Source organism: Haliotis rubra, unplaced genomic scaffold (assembly GCF_003918875.1).
Source record: "Haliotis rubra isolate DU_JTF1 unplaced genomic scaffold, ASM391887v1 Scf65, whole genome shotgun sequence".
Taxonomy (NCBI): Eukaryota; Metazoa; Mollusca; class Gastropoda; order Lepetellida; family Haliotidae; genus Haliotis; species Haliotis rubra.
Genome location: NW_025767357.1, coordinates 1,817,475 through 1,842,226, shown reverse-complemented (window position 1 = coordinate 1,842,226; position 24,752 = coordinate 1,817,475). Strand labels below are relative to the sequence as shown.

At 40.0% G+C, this 24,752-nt stretch overlaps 5 protein-coding genes across 5 annotated transcripts; 3 read left to right on the top strand and 2 right to left on the bottom strand.

The window, feature by feature from the left end:
• Positions 1-9,385: 9,385 nt before the first annotated feature.
• On the top strand, positions 9,386-9,793 carry LOC124257126. The gene has a single exon (XM_046691116.1). It carries the CDS (start codon positions 9,386-9,388, stop codon positions 9,791-9,793), a length of 408 nt encoding a protein of 135 aa, XP_046547072.1.
• Positions 9,794-9,830: 37 nt separating this feature from the next.
• Positions 9,831-11,287, bottom strand: LOC124257125 (acetylcholine receptor subunit alpha-like). The gene has a single exon (XM_046691115.1). It carries the CDS (start codon positions 11,070-11,072, stop codon positions 9,900-9,902), a length of 1,173 nt encoding a protein of 390 aa, XP_046547071.1. The 5' UTR covers positions 11,073-11,287; the 3' UTR covers positions 9,831-9,899.
• A 3,886-nt stretch (positions 11,288-15,173) lies between these two features.
• On the bottom strand, positions 15,174-18,103 carry LOC124257152 (neuronal acetylcholine receptor subunit beta-3-like). Its single transcript, XM_046691147.1, has one exon. The coding sequence runs from the start codon at positions 17,836-17,838 to the stop codon at positions 16,636-16,638; it is 1,203 nt and encodes a 400-aa protein (XP_046547103.1). The 5' UTR covers positions 17,839-18,103; the 3' UTR covers positions 15,174-16,635.
• A 3,688-nt stretch (positions 18,104-21,791) lies between these two features.
• On the top strand, positions 21,792-22,409 carry LOC124257124 (neuronal acetylcholine receptor subunit alpha-5-like). The gene has a single exon (XM_046691114.1). The coding sequence runs from the start codon at positions 21,792-21,794 to the stop codon at positions 22,407-22,409; it is 618 nt and encodes a 205-aa protein (XP_046547070.1).
• Positions 22,410-22,468: 59 nt separating this feature from the next.
• On the top strand, positions 22,469-23,011 carry LOC124257123 (CHRNA7-FAM7A fusion protein-like). The gene has a single exon (XM_046691113.1). The coding sequence runs from the start codon at positions 22,469-22,471 to the stop codon at positions 23,009-23,011; it is 543 nt and encodes a 180-aa protein (XP_046547069.1).
• The last annotated feature ends 1,741 nt before the right edge of the window (positions 23,012-24,752 follow it).

Genomic DNA, 24,752 nt, shown 5'->3' with positions numbered 1-24,752 from the left:
ATGGAAGTGGCAGGAACGACACACATGAGTGACGTGTTGCTCCATGTTGAGCCCTGAATCTAGATAAACACCAAGATTCTTTACCACAGGGGAAAACATTATGTTTGTATCTCCAATCCTGATGTTAGGAACCTGGCATTTCTGTAGTCGGGAAATCGGAGCAATAAAAAGATAGATCCTACCAGATTGGCCCATTGGGCTCTCGCCGAAGTGGTGTGTTGGGCAATAGGAACGCTGTTCCTGGCTCCTATGCCCTCAACCACCAGAATCCCTTCCTCCACCGACACAGGGGCGCAACCCACGGCAAACAGGTTGCCCAATTCGGTCCTAGGACCATCAATGGAGTGCTGTGGACCAATATGCCCCCGGGTCCACAACGGGGGTTTGAAGAGCTCTTAGCGTTACCCAGCACCCACCCCGAGGAGGTGGCTCTTCACGGGTGCCGGAAGAAGGGGAAGAGAAAACATATATTAAGTTGAAAGTTTCTGACTTCGCTGAGGGAGATGGAAGGAGATGTGTATATCAAAATGGTTAAGGACGAAAAGACTAATAAACACCAGGATGACCCAAATAGTGCCACTGGAAAGGTGTATGCCAAACCTGGTATGTTGAATTTAAATCAGTATGAACACATAGTTATAGATATTTAGGATCATTTACATTACATAATTCTAAACAGCCTTCTACGTATACTTTACTACATAGGCTTCTACTTTACAATGACCTCTGTTGGAAATATATAAGCCTAATTGTCAAAATATATACAAAAATATCTCGGTAATGCACAAGTTGCAGGTGACGTCATGACGTCATGTGTCCAGTGAAAATTTTATAAAGCATTAGCGGCACCTGCAAATGTAGCGATTGTTCCAGCACCTATCCAAGAAAGAGACTTATCAATCAAACGCCCTCTGCCGTCAGTTTCAATGAAAGTAGCCCTCTCAAAGCGTCCGTGAACTGGATTCAACAGGTCAGTTTGCAGGCCGCTATAATGTGACTCTTATAGAACACAAGCCTGAAGGTAGTCTCAACACCTACACAGAATATACATTACAGACCCTCCAAGAAAAAAGGAAATCCCTGATGTCATTTCCAGGTCCCCTGTCCCGGGTTAGAATTGATCTTCAGTAACCCATGGTTGTCGTAAGAGGCGACTAATGGGATCGGGTGGTCAGACTCGCTGACTTAGTTGACACATGTCATCGTATCCCAATAGCGTCGATCGATGCTTGTGCTGTTGGTCACTGGTTTGTCTGGTCCAGACTCGATTATTTAGAGACCGCCGCCGTATAGGTGGAATACTGCTGAGTGCGGCGTTAAACAGCAACCAACCAACCATGTCCAGGTATGCAGTGACAAGTCGAATCCAATCGTGAGCAGCCAGCACTGGAACTACTGGTAAGTGTTGATTCCCATGTTGAAACTAAAACGTTAACAGGGAATCAGTCCGTGAAAGACCTAGATGTGAAAATAACAAACACAAAGAAATGTAATGTAATTAACAATTGCATTCTTAAATTAACTAAAGTCACATTACAAAGGTCTCCCTGTGGCAGTACAGATTCAGAGGTAATGCAATACAAGGGCAGTGAATATAGCAATGAAGACAGTACTGGTGATATTCATCTCTCAGCAGCAGCAATCCAACTTGCAAAATAGCTCCATTGGTCGTCACACACAATACTGGTCTTGAGCTGTCATGTGAGATGAGAGGCAAGAGTTAACTCCCCTTATATACCTTCCGAGAAGGTACCATAAAATTCTCCAAATCTCTGGGCCAGAATCGTCCATCGGGTTGTAGTACCTTCCCGAACTCTAACTAAATATAGCACGAGTCACAATATAGTACACTACTGCCCCTCGCTGAATATCGCCTCTACAATGTATTACACTTGGAACATTATTACATAATGAATAGCATTGCCACATAACATCAAAATATAGTACGCTATTGCCCCTCGCTGAATATCGCTTCTCTACAATGTATTACACTTGGAACATTATTACATAATGAATAACATTGCCACATAACATCAAAATATAGTACGCTATTGCCCCTCGCTGAATATCGCCTCTACAATGTATTACACTTGGAACATTATTACATAATGAATAACATTGCCACATAACATCAAAATATAGTACGCTATTGCCCCTCGCTGAATATCGCTTCTACAATGTATTACACTTGGAACATTATTACATAATGAATAACATTGCCACATAACATCAAAATATAGTACGCTATTGCCCCTCGCTGAATATCGCTTCTACAATGTATTACACTTGGAACATTATTACATAATGAATAACATTGCCACATAACATCAAAATATAGTACGCTATTGCCCATCGATGAATATCGCTTCTACAATGTATTACACTTGGAACATTATTACATAATGAATAACATTGCCACATAACATCAAAATATAGTACGCTATTGCCCCTCGCTGAATATCGCTTCTACAATGTATTACACTTGGAACATTATTACATAATGAATAACATTGCCACATAACATCAAAATATAGTACGCTATTGCCCCTCGCTGAATATCGCTTCTACAATGTATTACACTTGGAACATTATTACATAATGAATAACATTGCCACATAACATCAAAATATAGTACGCTATTGCCCCTCGCTGAATATCGCCTCTACAATGTATTACACTTGGAACATTATTACATAATGAATAACATTGCCACATAACATCAAAATATAGTACGCTATTGCCCCTCGCTGAATATCACTTGGAACATCATTACATAATGCTTCTACAATGTATTACACTTGGAACATTATTACATAATGAATAACATTGCCACATAACATCAAAATATAGTACGCTATTGCCCCTCGCTGAATATCGCTTCTACAATGTATTACACTTGGAACATTATTACATAATGAATAACATTGCCACATAACATCAAAATATAGTACGCTATTGCCCCTCGCTGAATATCGCTTCTACAATGTATTACACTTGGGACATTATTACATAATGAATAACATATTACACTTGGAACATGCCACATAACATCAAAATATAGTACGCTATTGCCCATCGCTGAATATCGCTTCTACAATGTATTACACTTGGAACATTATTACATAATGAATAACATTGCCACATAACATCAAAATATAGTACGCTATTGCCCATCGATGAATATCGCTTCTACAATGTATTACACTTGGAACATTATTACATAATGAATAACATTGCCACATAACATCAAAATATAGTACGCTATTGCCCCTCGCTGAATATCGCTTCTACAATGTATTACACTTGGAACATTATTACATAATGAATAACATTGCCACATAACATCAAAATATAGTACGCTATTGCCCCCTCGCTGAATATCGCCTCTACAATGTATTACACTTGGAACATTATTACATAATGAATAACATTGCCACATAACATCAAAATATAGTACGCTATTGCCACTTGCTGAATATCGCTTCTACAATGTATTACACTTGGAACATTATTACATAATGAATAACATTGCCACATAACATCAAAATATAGTACGCTATTGCCCCTCGCTGAATATCGCTTCTACAATGTATTACACTTGGAACATTATTACATAATGAATAACATTGCCACATAACATCAAAATATAGTACGCTATTGCCCCTCGCTGAATATCGCTTCTACAATGTATTACACTTGGAACATCATTACATAATGAATAACATTGCCACATAACACTACTAACACAGTAGAACAGCAAGTGCTTCATATTGTCATCGCCCACACCGATATTGAGCCTGACCAGATCTCAGAAGAACACACTTATTGCTGATCTTGAGGGACGCTTCAATGAAGAGTTTCATAACATCAAAACCATTAATACTTCTTATGTGAGCAATATACGCTCTTACTTCCCCTACGTATTGTGTACAAACCCCATACCAATATGCCTTCAACCTCTCAACCCAGCAGTGTATACCATTCCTTGTCTTAAACAACTGCACCAATGTTATAGTACAGTATAATTTTAACAAATAAACTCACTGATGGATTTGACAGTGGAATTTGAAGTGTATATGTCAATGCATTACTGAGTCATTTCATGAGGTGAAGTTGTATATTTTCCACTTTACGGATGTTTATATTACTGAGCAAAACTGTTCAAGTTTGAAGTTAGAATTAAGAGTTTCACTTCCGTGAATTTCACATATTCAAGATCCTTAAATCATTGGATCAACCTCAAGTGCAGTCAGTAATGGCTTAATATAAATACTGACATGGGAACGTTGTCGTGACGCTGTAATGATGCAGTGATGCCGTAAAGCAGGGAACACGAGGTGTATGAGTGAGTATGGTTTTACGCCGCTTTTAGCAATATTCTAGCAATATCACGGCGGGGGACACCATAAATGGGCTTCGCACATTGTATCCATGTGGGGAATCGAACCCGGGTATTCGACGTGACGTTTAACCGCCAGGCCACCCCAACGCCCCAGGGAGCGCAAAGTCATACCCTTCGATATATCAACTGACACAATGTTTTCAGTGCATTTACTCCTGAAACGGAATGTAACTTTCATCACAAATTGGTTTTAATCCTGCAAATGAAAGCAATGGAAAGGGAAGTGTACTTCACGCTCCACCTGTTTGTGTGCATCAGATAACACGTTGTAAAGGGTAATCCTCTATCATACTCATTAACTACACACTAGACTGTCAATATTCCATTCCGAATGTTATTGTAACGGCAATCTGTTAATACATGAAATCAATACGTTTTATAACCTGAGAATGATGATATTGAAACAACCTAATGGGTTTTATTTAGGTAAGCTAATGTTCATCAATAAACGACCAGCTCCTGAATGCGATGTCACAACAACTTGCAAATGGAATATTTCAGGACGCGCTTTCTATGAAGATTTCAAGGTGAGGTGAGGTGAAATTGGGTTTAACGTCGCGCTGGAAAATATTTCGCTCATATGACGACGTGCATGCGTGTGTATGTGTAGGTGCGGCTGCTTGTACTAGCCCAGACTTAAGCTGGTTTTATAGTGCTAGCTCACTGAGATACCATGCCGCAGTGAAGCATGAATACCCCACTCAGACACATTATACTGACTCCGAGCCGACCAGTCCTTGTTGTACCCATTAATGCTGAGCGCCAGGCAGGGACCAACAAGTACCATATTTTAACGTCTTTTGGAATGACGCGGTCGGGGATCGAACCCGCGACCTTCCGCCCTCCGGGCGGACGCTCTAACCACTACACCACGGAGGCGGTCATGAAGATCTCAAACGTTATTATTCGGTAATATTGTTTAGAGGTTGTGTGGTCATGGGTACACTTGTGTTTGTTTCTTGTTTATCTCTGCTACCACAATGCTCCAGCTATAGCCATGTTCAATAAGGGTTGTTACCTCCCTTGAAAGTTGTCTCCCCTGTCAAACTCTTACTTGCTAAAAAAACAACGAATGTTACTTCCGGAGAGGAAAATCCAAAATGGAAGTATCGTCAAAGCGTCATTATTGTTGCGTATGTAGTAATCATCGTGGGAAACTAATCGATGGAAAATACATATCGTTGCACAGATTTCCTGTGAATAAAGCTCTGCAGAGGGCATGGTTACGGAGAATACGAGTCGTCAGTTCAACATTTCAGTTTCACGAAAAGAACGACAGGCTATGTAGTGTACATTCTAAAGACAACAAGTACGTCAAAGGAAAAAGTGTTCCCTCAATATTTACGTTGAGTGATGGAAGGATATAAATAATCTACATCAACTTCCTTCAAGTGGAATTTAGAAGCTGGTATGATGAAGAGGAACATCTTTTATGGGTAGACAACTTCTTTATTGCAATATATTCGACTTTTTCTGTGTAGATCCTAACACCATTATGAATCATATGATGAGTCTGGACCAGACAATCCAGTGATCGACAGCATGAGCATCGATCCATTGAAATAAGATGACATGTGCCAACCAAGTCAGCGAGCCTGACCACCCGATCCCGTTAGTCGCCTCTTACGACAAACATCGGTTGGTGAAGGTCAATTCTAAACCGTAACTTCATGCGTCCATTTAGCAGGGACTTTAGAACATTTTATAAACGTGGTTTGTCTTTGGCAGAACTTTAAAACTATAGCTGTTTGCATGAAAACGTCGACATGCCAAGGACAATTTTACCTTGCTAAATCATTTTGGTGACAGGTTTGACCAACATATAATTTAATGAACGCATTTTTTACGCGAAAAAAGTGAGTTTGCGTGACTTGTACCTGGACATGACAGTCTTACAAAAAGTACAAATTTAACATTTAAAACTTGGAATTGTATTCACCTTAGGATAAAAGTTGTTTAACAAACGATCCCAGTTTCAGATCGCTATTATTGTTTTGTATTACAAGGGAGTAAGCGCAATAGTTGGAACAGTGAAGCAAATGCACGTGCTGTACGTGATGAGTGTTAACTTCGACCAACCCTACTTGTTCTCGGTGTTTCATTTAATGTGCCGCTTTTAGCAATATTCCAGCAACATGATAGCGGGTTACACCAGAAATGGGCTTCACACATTGTATGTGGGGAATCGAACCATGACCTTCGGCGTGACGAGAGGAACGCTTTAACCACTAGGCTACCCCACCGCCCCGCTTGTCGGAAGCGGCGACTCTCAGGTGTTGGAATGTCAGTGATATATTGATAGTGCATGTGATATTATAGTATATAAAATATACGGCGTCAAACACCAATCACAGAAACATAAAATATGATCAGTTACTACATCTTTGGGCAAACCTATTTCTCAACAGATGGAACTATGTACCACATTGCTACTACCACTGTACAACAGTAGCTATGTTTTGAGTGAGTGAGTGAGTATGGTTTAACGCAGCTATTAGCAGTATTCCAGCAATATCACTGCGGGTAACACCAGAAATGGGCTTCACACATTGTACCCGAGCGGTACGCTTTAACCATTAGGGTACCCCAACGCCTCGCGAGAGAAATCGTATTTTGCTTCTCCAGGCCTAACTTCTTACTGGACATATATACTCCCTAATTATGACGTAATATCAATACACATGTAGTTATGATATTCATAGATTTTATATCATATTCTCTAGTAGTCAATGTTAACTCTTAGTGAGGGAAATGAAAAGTTAGAATCAATTTGACAGGAGTAAAGATCAATAATGAAACACTACGTATCCAGAACAAAGAGTGAGTGGGTGAGTTTAGTTTTACGCCGCTTTTAGAAATATTCCAGCAATATCACAGTGGGGATACCAGAAACGGGCTTCACACATTGTACCCATGTGTCACCTACTGGAAAATATCTGTACACACAATAAGCATAAGTGATGGAGATAAAAATGGCAGCACTAAATACTTAAAATTGTGGTCAGTTTTAATTACTGGTTGGATGTGCTTTTAAAAAACAAACATCTTACACTATTTCATCCAATCACAGCTGTCACATGTCTCTGTCTCTCTTCACTTGTTTACATACGGGTCTCGCGCAGGGAGCATGTGATACTGATTTAGTGTAGTGGAACCTCAGAACATGAGGGATGAGGCGGATACATCGTGCATATTTTGAAATTAGATTTTGACGGTTAAGTAACTCCCACTATAATTTATAAAATGAAATACGATGCACCCTCGCGTTTAAAGAAAATACAAAGAAATCAGCGCTGAGATTTATTGTCAAAGCGAATTTTAATATGAAAATATTTTATTCTGAACACAAAATGATCACCGAGCACAGGTGCAGTTGTTTATGAGAATTGAACGTGAACTCTCAAAATGTTTTTGTCAAATTGGAATCAAACATATATGTCAAAATATCTTACATAATTTGAACACATTTTTAATTTTGAATACACAGTACACATAAATTGTATCTCTGTAAAGTTTCACATTTATTCTGCTGTGTGGGTAGAATATATTGCGGCCAAAAACACCAACATTAAACGAACGTGCAAGATGAATTGTTGGCCAATGAAAAAGATGGGTTTTCATTCGTTTGTCATCACAGTTGTACAGCAAGTGAAAAGTTAAAAACATGCCAGTAGCTTAAAGCAGCAATGATATCTGCCGACAGGCGACTCGGTTTAGGAAGTAGTTAGGTTTCAATGTATTGCCAAGCACCATTACTATGGAACCGTCATCAGCCGTCAAATTTGGACCTTCCCAAATCCGGTCAACCACGTGTTATAACTGCTGCGCAGAACAGGTTCATACAGGTTCGTCGCTTAGGTGTTAGACTCACCAGAGCCATTTCAGGCCAAACAGAAAGGAACCGTATTCACGACGCAGGTAATCGCCCCAGGCGACAGACCAGCATCGTCGGCTGCGACGTCATTGGTGTCAAAGACACAAAGTATGGCCGCGACAGCGATGGAGATGGAGATGTTTGGTATAATGACGAGTTACGTTTTCTGGTTCTCCGTACAGACGGATGGGGAAGGTTAAGTTCGAAACTCTATACAGGAAGTGGACAGTTTTGGTGGCAGTTGTGTAATGGTGTGGGCCGACATCTCACATACCGCCATCTCACCGAATTCTAACAAAAGGGAATCTTCATTAAAGTAACTTGATAATGTTCTTGAATCCAAACATACATATACACTGTACATAAATATACCTGAATAATTATTTTCAAATACACACGTGTACAGATTTGCTACAAATTAAGGGATAAATACAGGAACTAATCATTAATGATTGTCATAAAACCTTACTTCTTCTGGAGACATCTCTTGGGCAGAACAGATTGCACCACAATGCTTTGTAGGCCATTGTGATATCATCAGTTGCCATGGCATCACAGTCAAATGACACACAGGTGTTGTTGCCTGTATTGTTGTAAACTGAATATGCTTGAACAACGAGGAGAGTTCTATGGATATACAACTTCTTTATTATCAATATGAGCGACTTTTATGTGTAGCTACTAACACCGCTATCAAGCAAGTGATAAATGCCATTCTAAGAAGTGAATATGCCTAGGGGGTAAATATGGTTTCACAAAGTCTCCTCAGTCTTGTATCATATCTTGTAATACATGTATATGAACACTCGTTGATAATTTGTTTTATACTTCTCATATTTGGATCGAAGTTCACACTGTCACCATTTCAATTCCAGCCACTGAAGTGGGGGGAAGCGATATCAGGCCAAGTTCACACGCTAAAAACCTTGGTGCTGTCCTCTCTGGCCCTTGAGCGTCACTCTGATGCTGTAAGCTACTTTCATATAGGAAACAGCAGCCTCATCAAAAGGTACATTGGTGAGAAAGCAGTCAAGACACTCGTCCATGCTTTTGTGACATCACGCTTAGACCATTGCAATAGTCTCCTTTCCGGATCATCAGCGAAAGCAATGCACAAATTACAGAGAGTCCAGAACTGTGCTGCTCGCCTACTTACTGGGACCAAACGCACAGAACACATCAGTCCAGTACTTAAGGCTCTCCACTGGCTCCCCATCAGATACAGAACCATGTATAAGATTCTCATCTTTGTGTTCAACTCTCTGATCTTACTCTACAATCCCAGAAGAGCACTGAGACCCAACTCCTGTGCTAGACATTCCACTGACGAGAAACAAATGAATTTCGGTGACAGAGCTTTTTCTAAAGCAGGACCGTGTCTGTGGAACAACTTGCCACCAAACATCCAGAACATTGAAGACCTTGAACTATTCGAGCGTGTCTTGAAAACTCACTTCTTTGACAAAGCCTTTGCCAAAGCCCCTCTGAGCAAAGATGTTGGAAAAGGCGCTGTATAAATACTTTACTTTTTACTTTTTTACTATTAATGATTCACCTTGAAATATTTGATTTCAAATGGCACGAGGTGATGTTCTCTATATAACCAATAATAACCTTAAATACCTACTGTGTAAATAGTAGGACAAAGCACACAATGGAAACAGAAACTGTCAAGGAGAATATAACGACGAAACCGATTTTGTTTAAACGTTTTGCCAGCTCTTTGTTCCCCTTCTTCAATATTCTCCTCTCTAACCTATTGGAAAGAGTATCATCGTATTGGTTATTTGGTTCTGGCGGGGAACACTGTTCTTCCGAATCTCCATGGTAAGTATTCAACACTAAAACCGTCAGCAAAGTTGTAGCTACTTTGACAAACATCATTGCGAGGAGGTAGATACTGAAGATGCTGACGGTATCTGACACCTCTGGTAGACTTCCTCCAATGACGGACAGGAACACTGCGTAGGACAGCACTATGGATATACACAGCGATACCTTCTCCCCAGATTCAGGCGGAAGTAGAAACACACCAAGGTTAAGGACGGAGAGAAGCATGACGGGAAGGATGTTGGTGATGATGTAGTACAGATACTTCCGCTTGAAGACGAACGTGAACACAATCTCCGTCTGAACCATATACTCACTATATGTATGAATAAAGGTGTCCTTGGATTTTCCAGTTATTTCCCATTCTCCATTTCTTTTAAACATTGACGGTTCAATTTCAACCAGACCTGCAGTCATATTGACTTGTCTTATGTCAGTGACCCACTGAATGAGATTGATACTGCATGTCTGGGTGTCAAAAGGAAAATGTCGCATGTCTAAAGAACATTTTGTATGTTTGTTCATATCTCTAAACCACGTTACACTTCCATTGCTCCATACCCTTGCCTTTTCCCCGATGGGTAATATCAAAGAGAGGCCGCCGAATCCATTTGTCAAACTCAAGTCCGGGATCCACAGTTTCTCCACGTGTATGTTTATATAATTTACACCACCATACTCATTTGAGTTCCAGGTCATCAGCTCATCTGTCCACTGAAGTGTTAAGAATCCAGATGAATCAACTGTTTGGGTAGTTTCCTCCAAGGCTTCCACTGATGTCATGGTGTAGGAAACCACAACCTCTACTGTCTCATTAGGATTCTTCCTGGGTCTGATATACGGCTTGTAGTGCTCCAGAAGGTCGTTATACAAGCTGTACAGAGGACCCTGATCAGAACCAGACTGAAGACAAAATGTATCACACAGACACAGACAGAGGATGAATTCTAGGTACATCTTAAGCATCTAAGGATCACACAGTGTTAATCAGAGATTAATCAACGCAAGCAGAGATCGGGGAAACAAACGTGCACATCGACTTTAAAGCAGCGTCATATCACACTGGTAATTGTCAGCGTTTGACCAGGAGAAATGTTGGTATCTAGGTATCATCATCATCATCTATCTCAAACATTTGAAAGTAGGACAACAGTGTTGGTGATCACTGAAAGCTAAAAGCTCTTTAGCAGGACAGTCGAAGTCAGGAGATATGTGAAGAATCAGTCTCCATGTACATAGCTGTACATAGGCTTCATTTTGTCACACAGCAATGAATCAAATATCAATATCCATTATACACACTATTTACAGGACGGTGTTGGTGTCTCTAATGTTAATCGATTGGGTCTAGGTATCTGTGTTTTCCGGTAGCTTATCTGAAAGGCAATAATGTGCAGATGTAAATCATGCACTGTGATTACTCAAATATTGGAAGTCTCCTTCGTGAATGTTTACACTGGCGTGATGCCCCGATAAACGCGATTCAGTTTCTGAATGGAAGATTATATAAATTACATCCTGTTACTATGGTGACTATTATGAAGTTTTCTGTAAAGTCATGGTATACATCACAGGATTCGATGCGATCACGAACAATACAACTCGACAACCTGTGGTCCCTGGATATTCCAAAACAATATAGCGTTCCACCATGCAGGGCCCTGAGATTTTGACAAGTTAGCATCCCACAATGTCGGTCCCAGGGATTTTGACAATAAAGCATCCTGCCATGTCGGCCCCAGGGATTCTGACAATACAGTATCCCGCCATGTTGGCCCAGAGATTCTGACAAGATAGCATCCCACCATGTTGGCCCAGAGATTCTGACAAGATAGCATCCCACCATGTTGGCCCAGAGATTCTGACAAGATAGCATCCCACCATGTTGGCCCAGGGATTCTGACAAGATAGCACCCCACCATGTCGGCACAGGGATTCTGACAATATAGCATTTTACCATGCCGCCCCCTGTGATGCCCCCACTATAACATCTCACAAATGGACCCCATGAATTAAGACCGCAAAGCTTCACGCCATGTTGGGTCTCTTTGATTCTGAAATTCAATCATCACAATATGCAGGTTCGTGAGTACCATTATAACATCAAAGAGACAATTAAAAGCCACAACAGCGGGCCTTTGAGTCTCTGGACAATGAAACCATCTAGTTGAGAGATATTTTATAGACCTGACCTTTATCAGTTTTGTGCCTCATTTTACAAATGTGTATACACTGATAATGACAACACATGGAAACATCAATTCTGATGGGTATTTTCTGAATATTGTAAAGCTACCGATCTTTATGTATACTATTCACACTTTGATTAGAATCAAATCATTGATTCAACAGAAAACTATGATGTGGGGTCTAATTTGGTTTAAATATCTAAGCTTATTGTAAGCATGGATTCTAGGTTTCAGTATGTCACTGCATCTTGTGGATCCCATACCTGCTATTGACAGGTGTTGTGTACTCGTAAATGACGCGTTCCATGATTTGCAAAATGGTTGATTGGTGCCATGAAAAACATTTTTATGGTTACTCATGTATCAAGTGCATAAGGTTAGATTAAAGTGGTTGTTTGCCTAAAGAAGGGTTACTATATTATAATTTATCCAGTTTTAAATGGATACAATTTCAAATTATAAATCAATGTTTAAGTAAAGTTGGGAATTTTTTGCGATCCTTAGAAAAGTGTGAGTAGTATATTTTACTCTTATAACACATAAATGCAAACACAAGATATTGTCATCTAAATGGATGTACAAATTCGATACATAGCGTAAAAGTCTGTTCGTCCTTGGCTGTATATTGTCAATACTTATGAGGACATTTTGCCTAGGTTGATGGTGTACACTGCATGTGTGATTACCGTGTGTTTAGTTCGTGGTAACATACATGATAATGGCCATTAATAAAGCGCCTGTTTACACACACGTGTGCATGTTCAAAGCGCTAACACGTACAGTGAACTTCGGTTACAACTATATTTAGTTATAACGGTAGTGGGTTATAAGCATTTGGACTGGACTCGCTCTGGAAAATATGAACACATCACTCCTATACTGTACACTCTCCACTGGCTTCCAGTCGAGTTCAGGATCCAGTTTAAACTCTTATGCCTTGTTTTCCGCTGTCTCGCTGGAACTGCACCTTCTTATCTATCCAATCTTCTAACCGTGTACACGCCTTCCCGATCTCTCCGTTCACAGGAAAAGAACTTGCTTGTTGTTCCCAAAGTAAAGACAGTGATGTATGGAAAGAGGTCCTTTGTCCATGCAGGATCTATAGCCTGGAACAGTCTCCCGCAGAGCCTCAGAGACTGTTGTGACTTAAAATTCTTTTAGATCCAATCTAAAAACACACATGTTCAAGATAGCCTTTGAACTGTAGCTCTTTACAATTAATCTCATCTTTATCTTGTGCGCTTTGAGCATGCTTGAGCATGGATATATGCGCGTAACAAATATGCTATTATTATTATTATTATTAGAGTTACACTGATGACACCAGGTGTTCGCGAAAAGAGGAAGCAATCGTTGATACTCATGTACACAATCACATGTACACCATTTTGAAATTCAAAACAAAAGTATGAAAAAGTGTAACGATAACACAAATGTTGTATGTTTCATACATAATGCTTTAACAGGAAACGCAGCTCTAAATAATCATTTTTCGTTTGTTCAAAGTAATTATTGCTCCATGATTGGGTGGTGTAGAATCTGTCTAATACTGTGACCAGCATGGTTGGTTCTACGGATCCGTGTAACATTATTATTGGTAGAATCGTCCAAAGGAGTCGGTATATTTTTATATACCTAATAGTATAATAATTACATGTCACTTAACGTGCATTAAGCTCATTGTTCAAGTATGAATGCAGAAGTTATATTTGTGTGAATCCTCTCGATAAGAGGCGGGTCTTGTTTTTGTCCCGATAAAACTACAGTAACCATTTACAATTCTTATTATCACGTTCACGAGCAAAATGTGTTAAATTATGGCCAGCAACTTGACACACAGAAGAAAGCAAGCTACAAAGAAATGTTTATGTTACTGGAAGGTTTCGAGGAAATAAATAAAAAAAATTAAGGTGCTAGAGTGTTCACGAGTTCATAAGCTCCCAAATTGGATCTGAAAGTGAATTTCTGCAAAAATATCTGGCAAAACAATTGTTCTGCAGACATTTCTGGCAAATATTTTTCCTGTTTTAATTTCTGGCAGAATTCAGCAGAAACTAGGTTCAATCTTCGGCTAGTTTAATTTGTATTTTTTTTAATGATGTTTTTCCCCTGAAAAAAACCTACTGGCTAGCTCTAACATCGTAAATTCCCCCTTAATAAAAAGCAAAGACAACGCAGGAAATAAACAAAACGTCCAAAGCAATCACCACAGAGTGGCGCAAGTACTAGACCATTCATAGAAATAACTTGGAATATACATCATCCCGCTGTTGAAGAAGAACTTTGGGATATGGGTTTGGGAAGGAAAAGGTATTTTTCAAACCATATATTTCGTGATTTTCGAGTCGAATTGTGGTGGTCAGGGTTTCCAGAAATGTAACTGTTGTCTTAACCAGTGTAAATCAATACGTTGTAAATGTTTTAAAGTCCTGCTGAAGTGTAATAGCTTGTATGATAACACTCTATCTTGTCCTAACAAATTAATTTTATCAGGAAATACTCTGCATTATAAATTTGGTTGGAAATTTTAGGGAATACATGAAATCCCTGGGGTCACAGGGATTTCATGAAATCACTGACTCTTTCAGGGATTACGTGAAATCCCTGGTTTCACACATTCCCTTGTAACAGATGAATCCCTGGAAATTGTAGGGAATACATGAAACCCTGCACATTACTATACCCGCAACTAGGTGTCTGCACGTGTTCGTGTGTCCACCATCTGGTCACCTGCCCACTAAACATGGGGTATCCGTGGATTGGTAGTACGTCAGCGTAGACAACCATCGACCACTCTCTACTGATGTTCAACGATTTGATGTTAAACTATTTATCTCATTAAAGATATAAAATATCAATAGTTGTGGCAGCCTTTTATTAAATATCCCCTATTTTTTTAGTAGCATATAATACGTGAATGACAAGTCTACAAGATGGACGCTCTGCTCACACCATCTTGTCTACAGCTAACAAACACGCCACCAGAACATCATTCCTGGAAATGGTTCAAAGTATTTTTGATATCAAGGTAGCCAGTTCAAGTCCTCGATATGTGATGAAAATGTCCAAAGTACATATACACTATTAATAGATTGAAAGTAAGCAACAGAATCACAATCATCAAACATTTAACGTTGGCCATAAATGTTCCAGGACAACTCTTCATCTCTTCCAACGTTCGAGTCATTACCATTCCATGCGGAAAGATACTAGCCGTGACACCACTTGCTTTTTGACGGTTAGTGCCCACAACGAAACGTCCAATAGAAAGTAATAAAGAAGTTGTATATCCATTGAAGTAATTCTCCTGTTGATCACGTGGTTTAGTTAACTGCTTTCCATTCTAGAAGTATCCAATCAGTTCTGTTCCTTTCGAGGCTTTAGGCAGTTAGTTAAGTCACTGAATGTTCCATACTTCGATCATGTCACCAGATAGATGTAATTGAGTGTTCCTGACTCTTTTCTTGAAATATTCAATCAGCTTCACGGCTTTAAGCCAATAGTTAAGACGCTTGAAACTGTAAACGTTTTTCTCATGACATAGCGATGAGGCTTATTGGTTAAATTATTAAACATGACGAGAGCCGAGTCGATGTACACGGGTGACATCATGACTGGCCCATGTCTTGATCTGTACACTGATGTTCACATATCTGGTACCTTGACCTTTCAATCAGAGTAATCTCCCTTGTTTCCTCCGTCACGTTATATAGAATAACGTTGTCATGCTGCTAAACACTTGTAGCTCTCACCGTCAGAGTGTGCTACATCCTCTTCAGCGTTATCTGTCATACAACCGATCCAACAAATCTTCGTATACATCATGCTCTGTTTATTCCTGCAGATTTGATGTCACAATGGTGATCACTCCTCTTTGATTTAGGTAACGAAATCATAAATCTTGGCTACAGATCTCGAACTATATTTGAGAGGCATTTAGCTTCCGTGGTCAAATTTCACTTGAGGTCACATGTTCACTGAGGTCACATTTCACGTAAGGTCACATTTTCTCATTTTAAGGAAAACATCAACCACATAAAACAAGTTTTACGTTTATATCCACTGATCGACAGTGGGTGAATAATTGTGTTCTTTGTCAAATTGTACTGGCTGGGGGCCTCTTGGTTCAGTAACAAGTCAATCCTTGAAGTCGACACCATTTCTTGTATTTCTGTAGTCATACTTGGTCTTCGCTTCAGATCTTAATACGACATTGACAAAATTTTGACTGGGAGCATTGGTCTTGAAAATAACAAGGGAAATAACTCCCGCCAAGATATATTACGGACAACAAAACAGTGCTTGTCCATTACATTGACAATCTTCACTTGGCAATTTAACTATTCTTTCAACAACAGTGCAAAACACAGAATGGTGATCATGACTGTGAGCAAAAATACTATCGTGAAACCAATCTTGTTTAAATATCTTGCGAGTTGTTTCCCTGTCTTCTTCAAAGGCGTCTGCTGTTTTACTAGTGTACTCTCTTGTTCATAATCTGATTTAGAGATGTCTTGTATTTGTCTTTGCATGAGGCGGTTTGAGAGGGAATCTGCTTCTTCGGTGGTCTGATGGTAAACTTGCAAAACGAAGACTGTTATCAAAGTTGTTGCGACTTTGAGGAACATCATTGTCAAGAGGTAGACACTGAAGATGCTGACAGTGTCTGACACTTCCGGTAGACTCCCTCCAATGACAGACAAGAACACTGCATAGGACAGCACTATGGAAATACATAGCGATACCTTCTCCCCTGATTCAGGCGGAAGTAGAAACACACCAAGGTTAAGGACGGAGAGAAGCATGCCGGGAAGGATGTTGGTGATGATATAATACAGGTATTTCCGTTTGAAGACGAATGTGAAAACCAGCTCCGTCTGGATGTAAACCTCAGTATATGTATGAACAATAACCTCTTTTGATTTGTCCAATATTTCCCATTCTCCGTTTTGTTGAAACATTGACGATTCAATGTGAACCCCACCTGCTGTCAAATTGACTTGGGAAATTACAGTAACCCACTGAATGAGATTGATACTGCATGTTTGGGTGTCAAATGGAAATTTGGTCATGTCTAGAGAGCACTTGGTACATTTCTTCATCCCATGGTACCACTGGATCAATCCATCATCGTTCACCCTTGCTATTTCTCCGCTGGGAAGAATCAAAGATAAGTCTTCTAATCCATTTGTCAAACTCAAGTCCGGAAACCACAGTTTCTCCACAGGTATATTTATAAATTGTACACCACCATAGTCACTTGAGTTCCAGGTCATCAGGTCATCTTTCCATTCAAATTGGATGACTGCAGATGAAGCTACTGTCTGTGTGGTTTCGTCCAAGGCCTCCACTGATACAATGCTATAAGAAACTACTACCTCCACGGTATCGTTAGGATTCTTCCTGGGCCTGATATACGGTTTGTAGTGTTCCAGTAGGTCATTATACAAGGTGTACAGAGGACCTTGATCAGTTCCTGATTGTCGACCGCTCGTACCACAAATCGAGATGCATGCTGCTAGAACAAAATATAGATTAGACATTGTCACCTTGGTGATCAAAGATCCTTATATCTGATTAGAGTGTCTTCTTTTCCTGTTTGGGACAGGTTGGATACAGTTGGGAAGCTCGTGTGAAACCCTCTTGGATCTTCTACCATCCAGCAGATGCCCTGACTAATGATGAATATATGGTGGGTGTTATACACTGCCTTCTGAAAGTCACCACACCTGAATTCTGTAAAGAAAAATAGTCATTAAAAAGTGTCCGTTTTACATTACAAAAGTAGGGTGAAATCAGAAACGTCAGTAATAGAAACGTAACATGGAGAATAACGCTGCCCAGATTACCACATTTAACTACGACCAGCTGAGATCAATGTCAATATACAGGCGGTGTGATCAATAACATCATTTAGATTGTAAGGATAACTGTCACGTAGTGCTGCATGTGTGAACTGAAAACACTTTTGCGCTCATCTCACACCGACTGTATTTCTGCTTTTAAATGATTTTACTGTTGTGTATACAGACGCATCTCAGTTCGGACAGACAAATTGTTCTTTGCAGAGAATCAGATGTCCTGTGACGTCGACTGAACCAATTCATACATTATCATTCCAAATATACAAGCTCTCCTTCACTATGAAAGAGCAATGATTTAATTCAGATAAAGATTCTTCGAAGACTATAAACAGACACTTTAAGAGGAGGTTTATTATGGGCCTTGTAGTTTCGGAGATGACAGAACTACGAAACTTACAACTGGTCAAAGCTTGTTGACTGATCAATTTGAAAATATGCCAATACAATGGTACATGATCCCTGCACATCAAATAAAATAATGATGCATGCGGAATGGCATAGTAATCCGCGTATAATACGATACGGATTTCTGTTTGGAGTCTTAATTAAGATAACTGGCATTATCAATGGAACGTTTCAGCATCAGAGGCCTTGTACTTTCATTCAAAAATGCAATACCATACAAACAGTAGTGTTTTGGTGTCAGAGTTAGATTAGATCACAATTAGAATATGGTAAACAACATATTATATGCATAATAAATACCTAGTAATGAGCAACATTTCTAGATTTTGGAAATTAGTGATAATTTTTCAATGACACAATACAAAGTTTCAGTTTGAGGGGGTGTTTGGTAATGACAGACATATCTAAGGACATCGGACAATGCACAACAACATAAGCTTACTTGAGTATGAGTCACCAAACGAGGAGAGATGAAAGGACACTAACCGAGGCCAAATCAGTCGATGTCCTGCACTGTCAATCTACAGAATAAACATGAAGCTAAGTGGTGAAGGCAACAAAGGATGGATATAGTCCAACAGCTACAAAATCATTAAGATAATCAATACTTGGATTAAAAGTGTGGACAATTAGAAAAGCGATTCCATCGGATTAATGAACATGGGTATTCACTGATTTGTTTCATCTTGATGTAGAAGAACGAATGCGAGTGATGGATCTATTTTACTGATTTGGTAAAAATAGGTCATATTTGACATAGAAGACAAAACACGTTTGTACAGGAATATTGCTTACTACAAGAGAGAATCAAGAATAAGGAGCCACAGTCTGTGGATTCTGACAATGGGGATAGTGGATGGTTTCACTCAAAGTGAAATGCTCCACCTTAGACGACTGCACACTCTGAGGATCAAGAACCAATGTCCAAGAACCAAACGGAATCATGTTTATCAAAAAGGACTCGCATCGAGTCAAAAGAGGTAGCGTTTGATGACAAGGTATTTCATACAAATTTTAAGGGTGACATTGCTGAGCTGTTCTCTGTGTCAGTTGTCATTTCGGTGACAATTGCTAGGAATATGGCAGTGTCAATGAGTGAGTGAGTGAGTTTAGCAGCATTCCAGCAATATAACGTCGGGGGACACCAGAAATGGGCTTCACACATTGTACCCAATCGAACCCGGGTTTTCGGCGTGACGAGCCAACGCTTTTACATCTAAGCTACCCCATCACCCCTCAGTGAGTTTTATGGCTGTTCATCCCCAGTTGTCACAGTGGAAACTGGGTTCAGTTCACATGCTGTTAGAATAGTAGACAATCAAGCATTGCAACAGTTTTGCAGTGCGACCACAATGCAGAACCAAGATTAAAACACCACATTCACCATTAACAATGTCAAGTGGTTCAGACTCTGTTACAATTCAGTGTTCCAATTGGTTTGTGAATGGTTTGTGTAATCACTGATAGATGATTTTTCAGGATGTGTCTAATGCACCACTGAAAATAGTTGTATGCATGAAATGGCTCAAGATCAAGAACTATTCTAGCACAAATGGTTTCCTAGTATATAATTCACTACCGGGCTTATACTGTCATTATGAAACGATTTGCAACTGAAACGTAAGAACATCGAAGCATTTACAAATGCATTGAAACACAAGGAATCTGCCCTCACAACAGAAGAACATGATCGCGACATGCAGGTCTTTCACCTTAGAAAAATGACACTCACTGCAACGTTCACTGCAACACAAAATCCTAACCTGTGACCCTATTGTTCATCCATAGCCATTTTCGTTGACAGAAGCCGAGCAATAAGATCCTGCGTTTTCTTAAACTAATCGACTTTTTGCATTTATTTTGCTAACGTCATCAGTGGTTTCTCCACCGTTGCCGTAACGCTTTGTTCAATGATGCTAACATTTTTTTTCTTCAAATGGGTAATGGGTGAATGTTCCTTTGTCGGCAATGGTATGAGCGTTATAGGCTAAGAACTAGTTTGTACATATCCAGGGAATCCTAACAGGTGTGTGTCATCAGCTGGTCCTGGGTTTCCAGCATCAAGCGACAATATATGTGTCCGCACACATTATTGATGTCCCTTGGAACTGAGAACATAAACATCAGCTGCCACTTGCTCTTCGTCACCCAAGACTACAGGCTTTATGGCAATTACTACAAGATATTCAGGAAGAATAGGCTGCCATTCCACAAGGTGTCATTCGCAAGGGTCTTGGTTTGTATTCTTTTAATCACACGCATAACTCAACATATTATGACAGTGTATTTTATTTGCAATGTTGTAAGACATTGTTTTTGTTGAGAATGAGGAAAGGTTCCTCAATGACTCCTCACATTACGCAAAGACAAGATGTTGTTTGATGATCCTGATTATAGCCAGTAGGAGTCCGTTTTGGGAAGCTTTCACCATTGTTGCTTTGACCACTTTTAATATTATCATCACCGACAGCAATTACCACTGACTATTTTGCACTGTCACTCTATTTAGTACTGCCTTTGAAATTGCCTTGTAGTGATTTGTTATTGCTTTTCAACTTACCTAATAGAAAATAACATCTGTTATTTGTATAACAATTTCAGTACTTGATGGTGTCACAATGAATTCTTTTGCGTTTTGGTGTAATAGTTTAATAGTTTCAGTTTGCAAGTAGGCGCATAACAATACTGTACAATTTACACGATAGTCGTTCAAGTGTAGTATTGACATAATGATTTTAACCTTTCGCTCTGTGTCTCGTTGATGGGAAAAGTACATTCATAGACAATAATTTGACGTCAGACAAGAATGATTCAGCATTTGGTATTTTACTAAGCAAACAATCTGAATCACGCAAACACCGATACTTTTGAGCGTGAATAAATGGCTTTGGCTAACGATAATGCATCCCACATTATATTTCACGCTTCCTTAGGCTGGGCAAATTGTGAGAGGACAAGTCCACTATTTCCGGGGAAGGGGGGTTAATAGGGGTAATAATTACTATTGTTAATCTTGCTGCAGCTGATGTAAGGGCATTAACGAACTTCAATAATCAATGTCAACTTTCCCAGGATGTAGTTTTGATGGAATACTGACGAATGTCATCTTCTAATAGGAAATCAAGCTCAATCTATTCTCCCTGGTGAATGGAACCACCCAACGTTTTAATCATAGAAGTGCTATCGCCTGGGACATACACCATTAGTTCATTCAACGTTCACACAACATGATTCTGGGTGTGCTCGTTGTCCTTGTTTCAATATGTCGTGCCGCACTGTCAGGCTCCGAATCTTTGCCAGTGGCAAAGAACGAGAGTCAACTGTTTAAAGATATCTTCAGGAATTACGACCCTCTGGTTTGGCCAAACCAAAACAATTCTCCGAAGTGGAGCATTGACGTCTGGATGAGTATTAACTCGTTGGTTGATCTCAACGAAAAAGATCAAGTTCTAAGTCTGTCAGCCATGTTTGGACTGACGTGGAAGGAGCCTCTTCTCAAATGGGATCCGAAGGAATACAACACGGAGGTCATCTATGTGCCAACAGACAAGCTCTGGCTGCCAGACGTCATCGTGCAGAACGCCGTTTCCAATTACGGCCAAATTGGTAACAGGAACTTGAAAGTCTATCTGGAGTCGACAGGTACCATAATATGGTTTCCTGGGGACTTTTACAAGACCTACTGCAAGGTAGATGTCCGTCACTACCCTTTCGACACCCAGTACTGTAAGATGATCCTGCAGCCGTTGAGCTGTGAAAGGAAGATTGTAAACCTTGATCTAGCTCCAGAACCAATTGTGTACATGAATTATGAGGAAAATGGGGAGTGGGGCTGGAAGAAATAGTTCCACAAAAGGTTTGGCAAGACAGGGGCAGTCATTTCCGTGTGGAATTCACCTTAAACATGAAGCGTAAAACCTTGTTCTACATTGTCAACATGATCCTGCCAATAGTGTTTCTGTCTCTATTGAACTCCCTCGTCTTTGCTCTGCCTGCCAACTCGGGAGAGAAGATCACCCTCTGCATCTCTGTTATGCTTTCCTATGCTGTGTTCCTCACACTCGTCAACGACGCTCTTCCCGAGAATTCAGACGGAGTATGTTACTTCAGTGCCTATCTAGCTACTGAAATCTTTCTCAGCATGGCGGCCACCATCGTCGCCGTTGTCAACTTGGCATTCCACCACCGAGACCCAAGGTACATAAGGGCAACCCGCTTGCTGACGTATCTCTTGCCAGACAAGAAGATCAAGATCAATGCTGATGACATAGTCAAAGTCAAAACCATTGACCAGGCTCCCGATACACATGATGATTGCACAGGGATTAAAGTGGTTCTTGGGTCCGACATCGCTGCTGCGCTGGATGGACTCGGCTTTAAGGTGTTCACCATTGTCAACATCGTTGCCAGCATGTCCTTCTTCTATGCCATGTCTGGACTGTACTGATCTACCTTGTCAACAATATATTCAGTAAATAACAATGACAAAACCCTGTCCACTCCCGTAAGACAGTATCATCAGTATGTGTTTGTTTGACACCGCATTCAACAGTATTCCAGCTGTATATTGCGGTCTGTGAACAGTCGGGACTGGACCAGACAATCATTAGATATGATGACAGAGCATGTGTTTGTGAATGACTATCAAAGAATGAAATGTTAACCGTATCCTGCCTAACCAATAGCACCAGTCAGTAACATATGCAAAGGATAGACAACTTTTCACCTGAAAAATACGAAATAGTGATGAATTGTGAAATACATTCTTTAAAAGCGTATTATTTATCATCACTGTTTCAGGAATATTCTGATAATAATGTCTCAAGTAAACCAGTGAATCTAATATGTTTTACATTGTGTGTTTCTCACTACCAATCTGGGTAGTAGATCAGGGATCAGATTCGAGAACGAAATTTTAATAATCCTTTCTTTTGTCAATGTCTTAATTGTGTCTGTGATTCATCTTCTCACGCCTGCTGGTTATGTTTCGAAGGTTGTCCTAACACCTACCCATTTTGCAAACTCACTGTCAGCTTGAAATGTACCCAAGATCTAGTCGTCCACTACTCTTTTGGTCGTAGACTATGTGTTATTATGCTTGGCAAACGTCAACACCTGCAACGATGCTGTAAATACAGGAAATATGCTAAAGTACTGAAGTCACCATGGTCCTGTTTATAGGGACCTACCTTCAGCTCCTTGCATCTATAGTCCATATTGTATTGTGTATAGTGACTTCTGGGTATGGTTACATGTTGGTATTAAATACAGATGTGCGATACTGGAGTTGTTTTACTGTCCATAGTCGACATGACGTATTGCTTATATATCACGTATAAACTGTTTTCATTGCGGTATGGCTGAAACATTGCCTATGTAACATTAAATTCGAACTCACTCTCTCACCTACCACCAGCGTCTTGTTGGGGTAACTCTCGGACTATAGGATATTGGGTTACAACCTGTGCCTGTGAAGCATAATGCCTGGGTCAGGAACATTACATTCATGACACAAACTGAACCTTTGCCTATTGGGAGCAAGCTTGATTCTAAGTGGGCACGTTGATGTCTGATATCGGTCAGAGGAAAATGTAATATGAGACTGGTTGAAGCTGACTTTGGTTCCAACAATTATACCTTGCTGTTGCTGGTTTGGTATTTATTATCGAATGCGATGTCAGCACCATTTCTTTATGTTCTGTAATAATTCGTGTTCATTGTTTACGATGACTTTTGACATGGAACAGCACCATTCGTCTTGAATTCAACAAGGGGCATAACACCCACCTGATATTGGCCATTACGTTGACATTAACATAATTTCTTCAAATGACAATTTACTGTCATTTCAACAGTACTGTAAAGCATAAAATAGTGATCATGACTGTTAGCAAAATACAATTCAAACACTTGAAATCTGGCCCACAACAGATGCACAGGATGGCGACATCCGGGTCTTTTACTTTTGAAACAAGATATTCATGCAACATACACTCCAGCACAAATTCCTGTCCTGCCTCCAATTTGTGCACATCCACAAGCATTTAGGAGTTGTCAGGATCCGAGCAAGACGTTCTAGGCGTTATCTAACCCCAATGGACTTCAGCAGCTGCAGTGGTGTTGCTTACGTCATCAGTGGCGTCTCCAACGTTGAAATAACATATTGTTCAGTGATGGATATTGTTTCT

Coding starts and splice junctions, on each gene's coding strand:
- LOC124257152 (XM_046691147.1), bottom strand. CDS start 17,838: ATGTCTAATCTATATTTTGTTCTAGCAGCATGCATCTCGATTTGTGGT.
- LOC124257125 (XM_046691115.1), bottom strand. CDS start 11,072: ATGCTTAAGATGTACCTAGAATTCATCCTCTGTCTGTGTCTGTGTGAT.
- LOC124257123 (XM_046691113.1), top strand. CDS start 22,469: ATGAAGCGTAAAACCTTGTTCTACATTGTCAACATGATCCTGCCAATA.
- LOC124257126 (XM_046691116.1), top strand. CDS start 9,386: ATGCACAAATTACAGAGAGTCCAGAACTGTGCTGCTCGCCTACTTACT.
- LOC124257124 (XM_046691114.1), top strand. CDS start 21,792: ATGATTCTGGGTGTGCTCGTTGTCCTTGTTTCAATATGTCGTGCCGCA.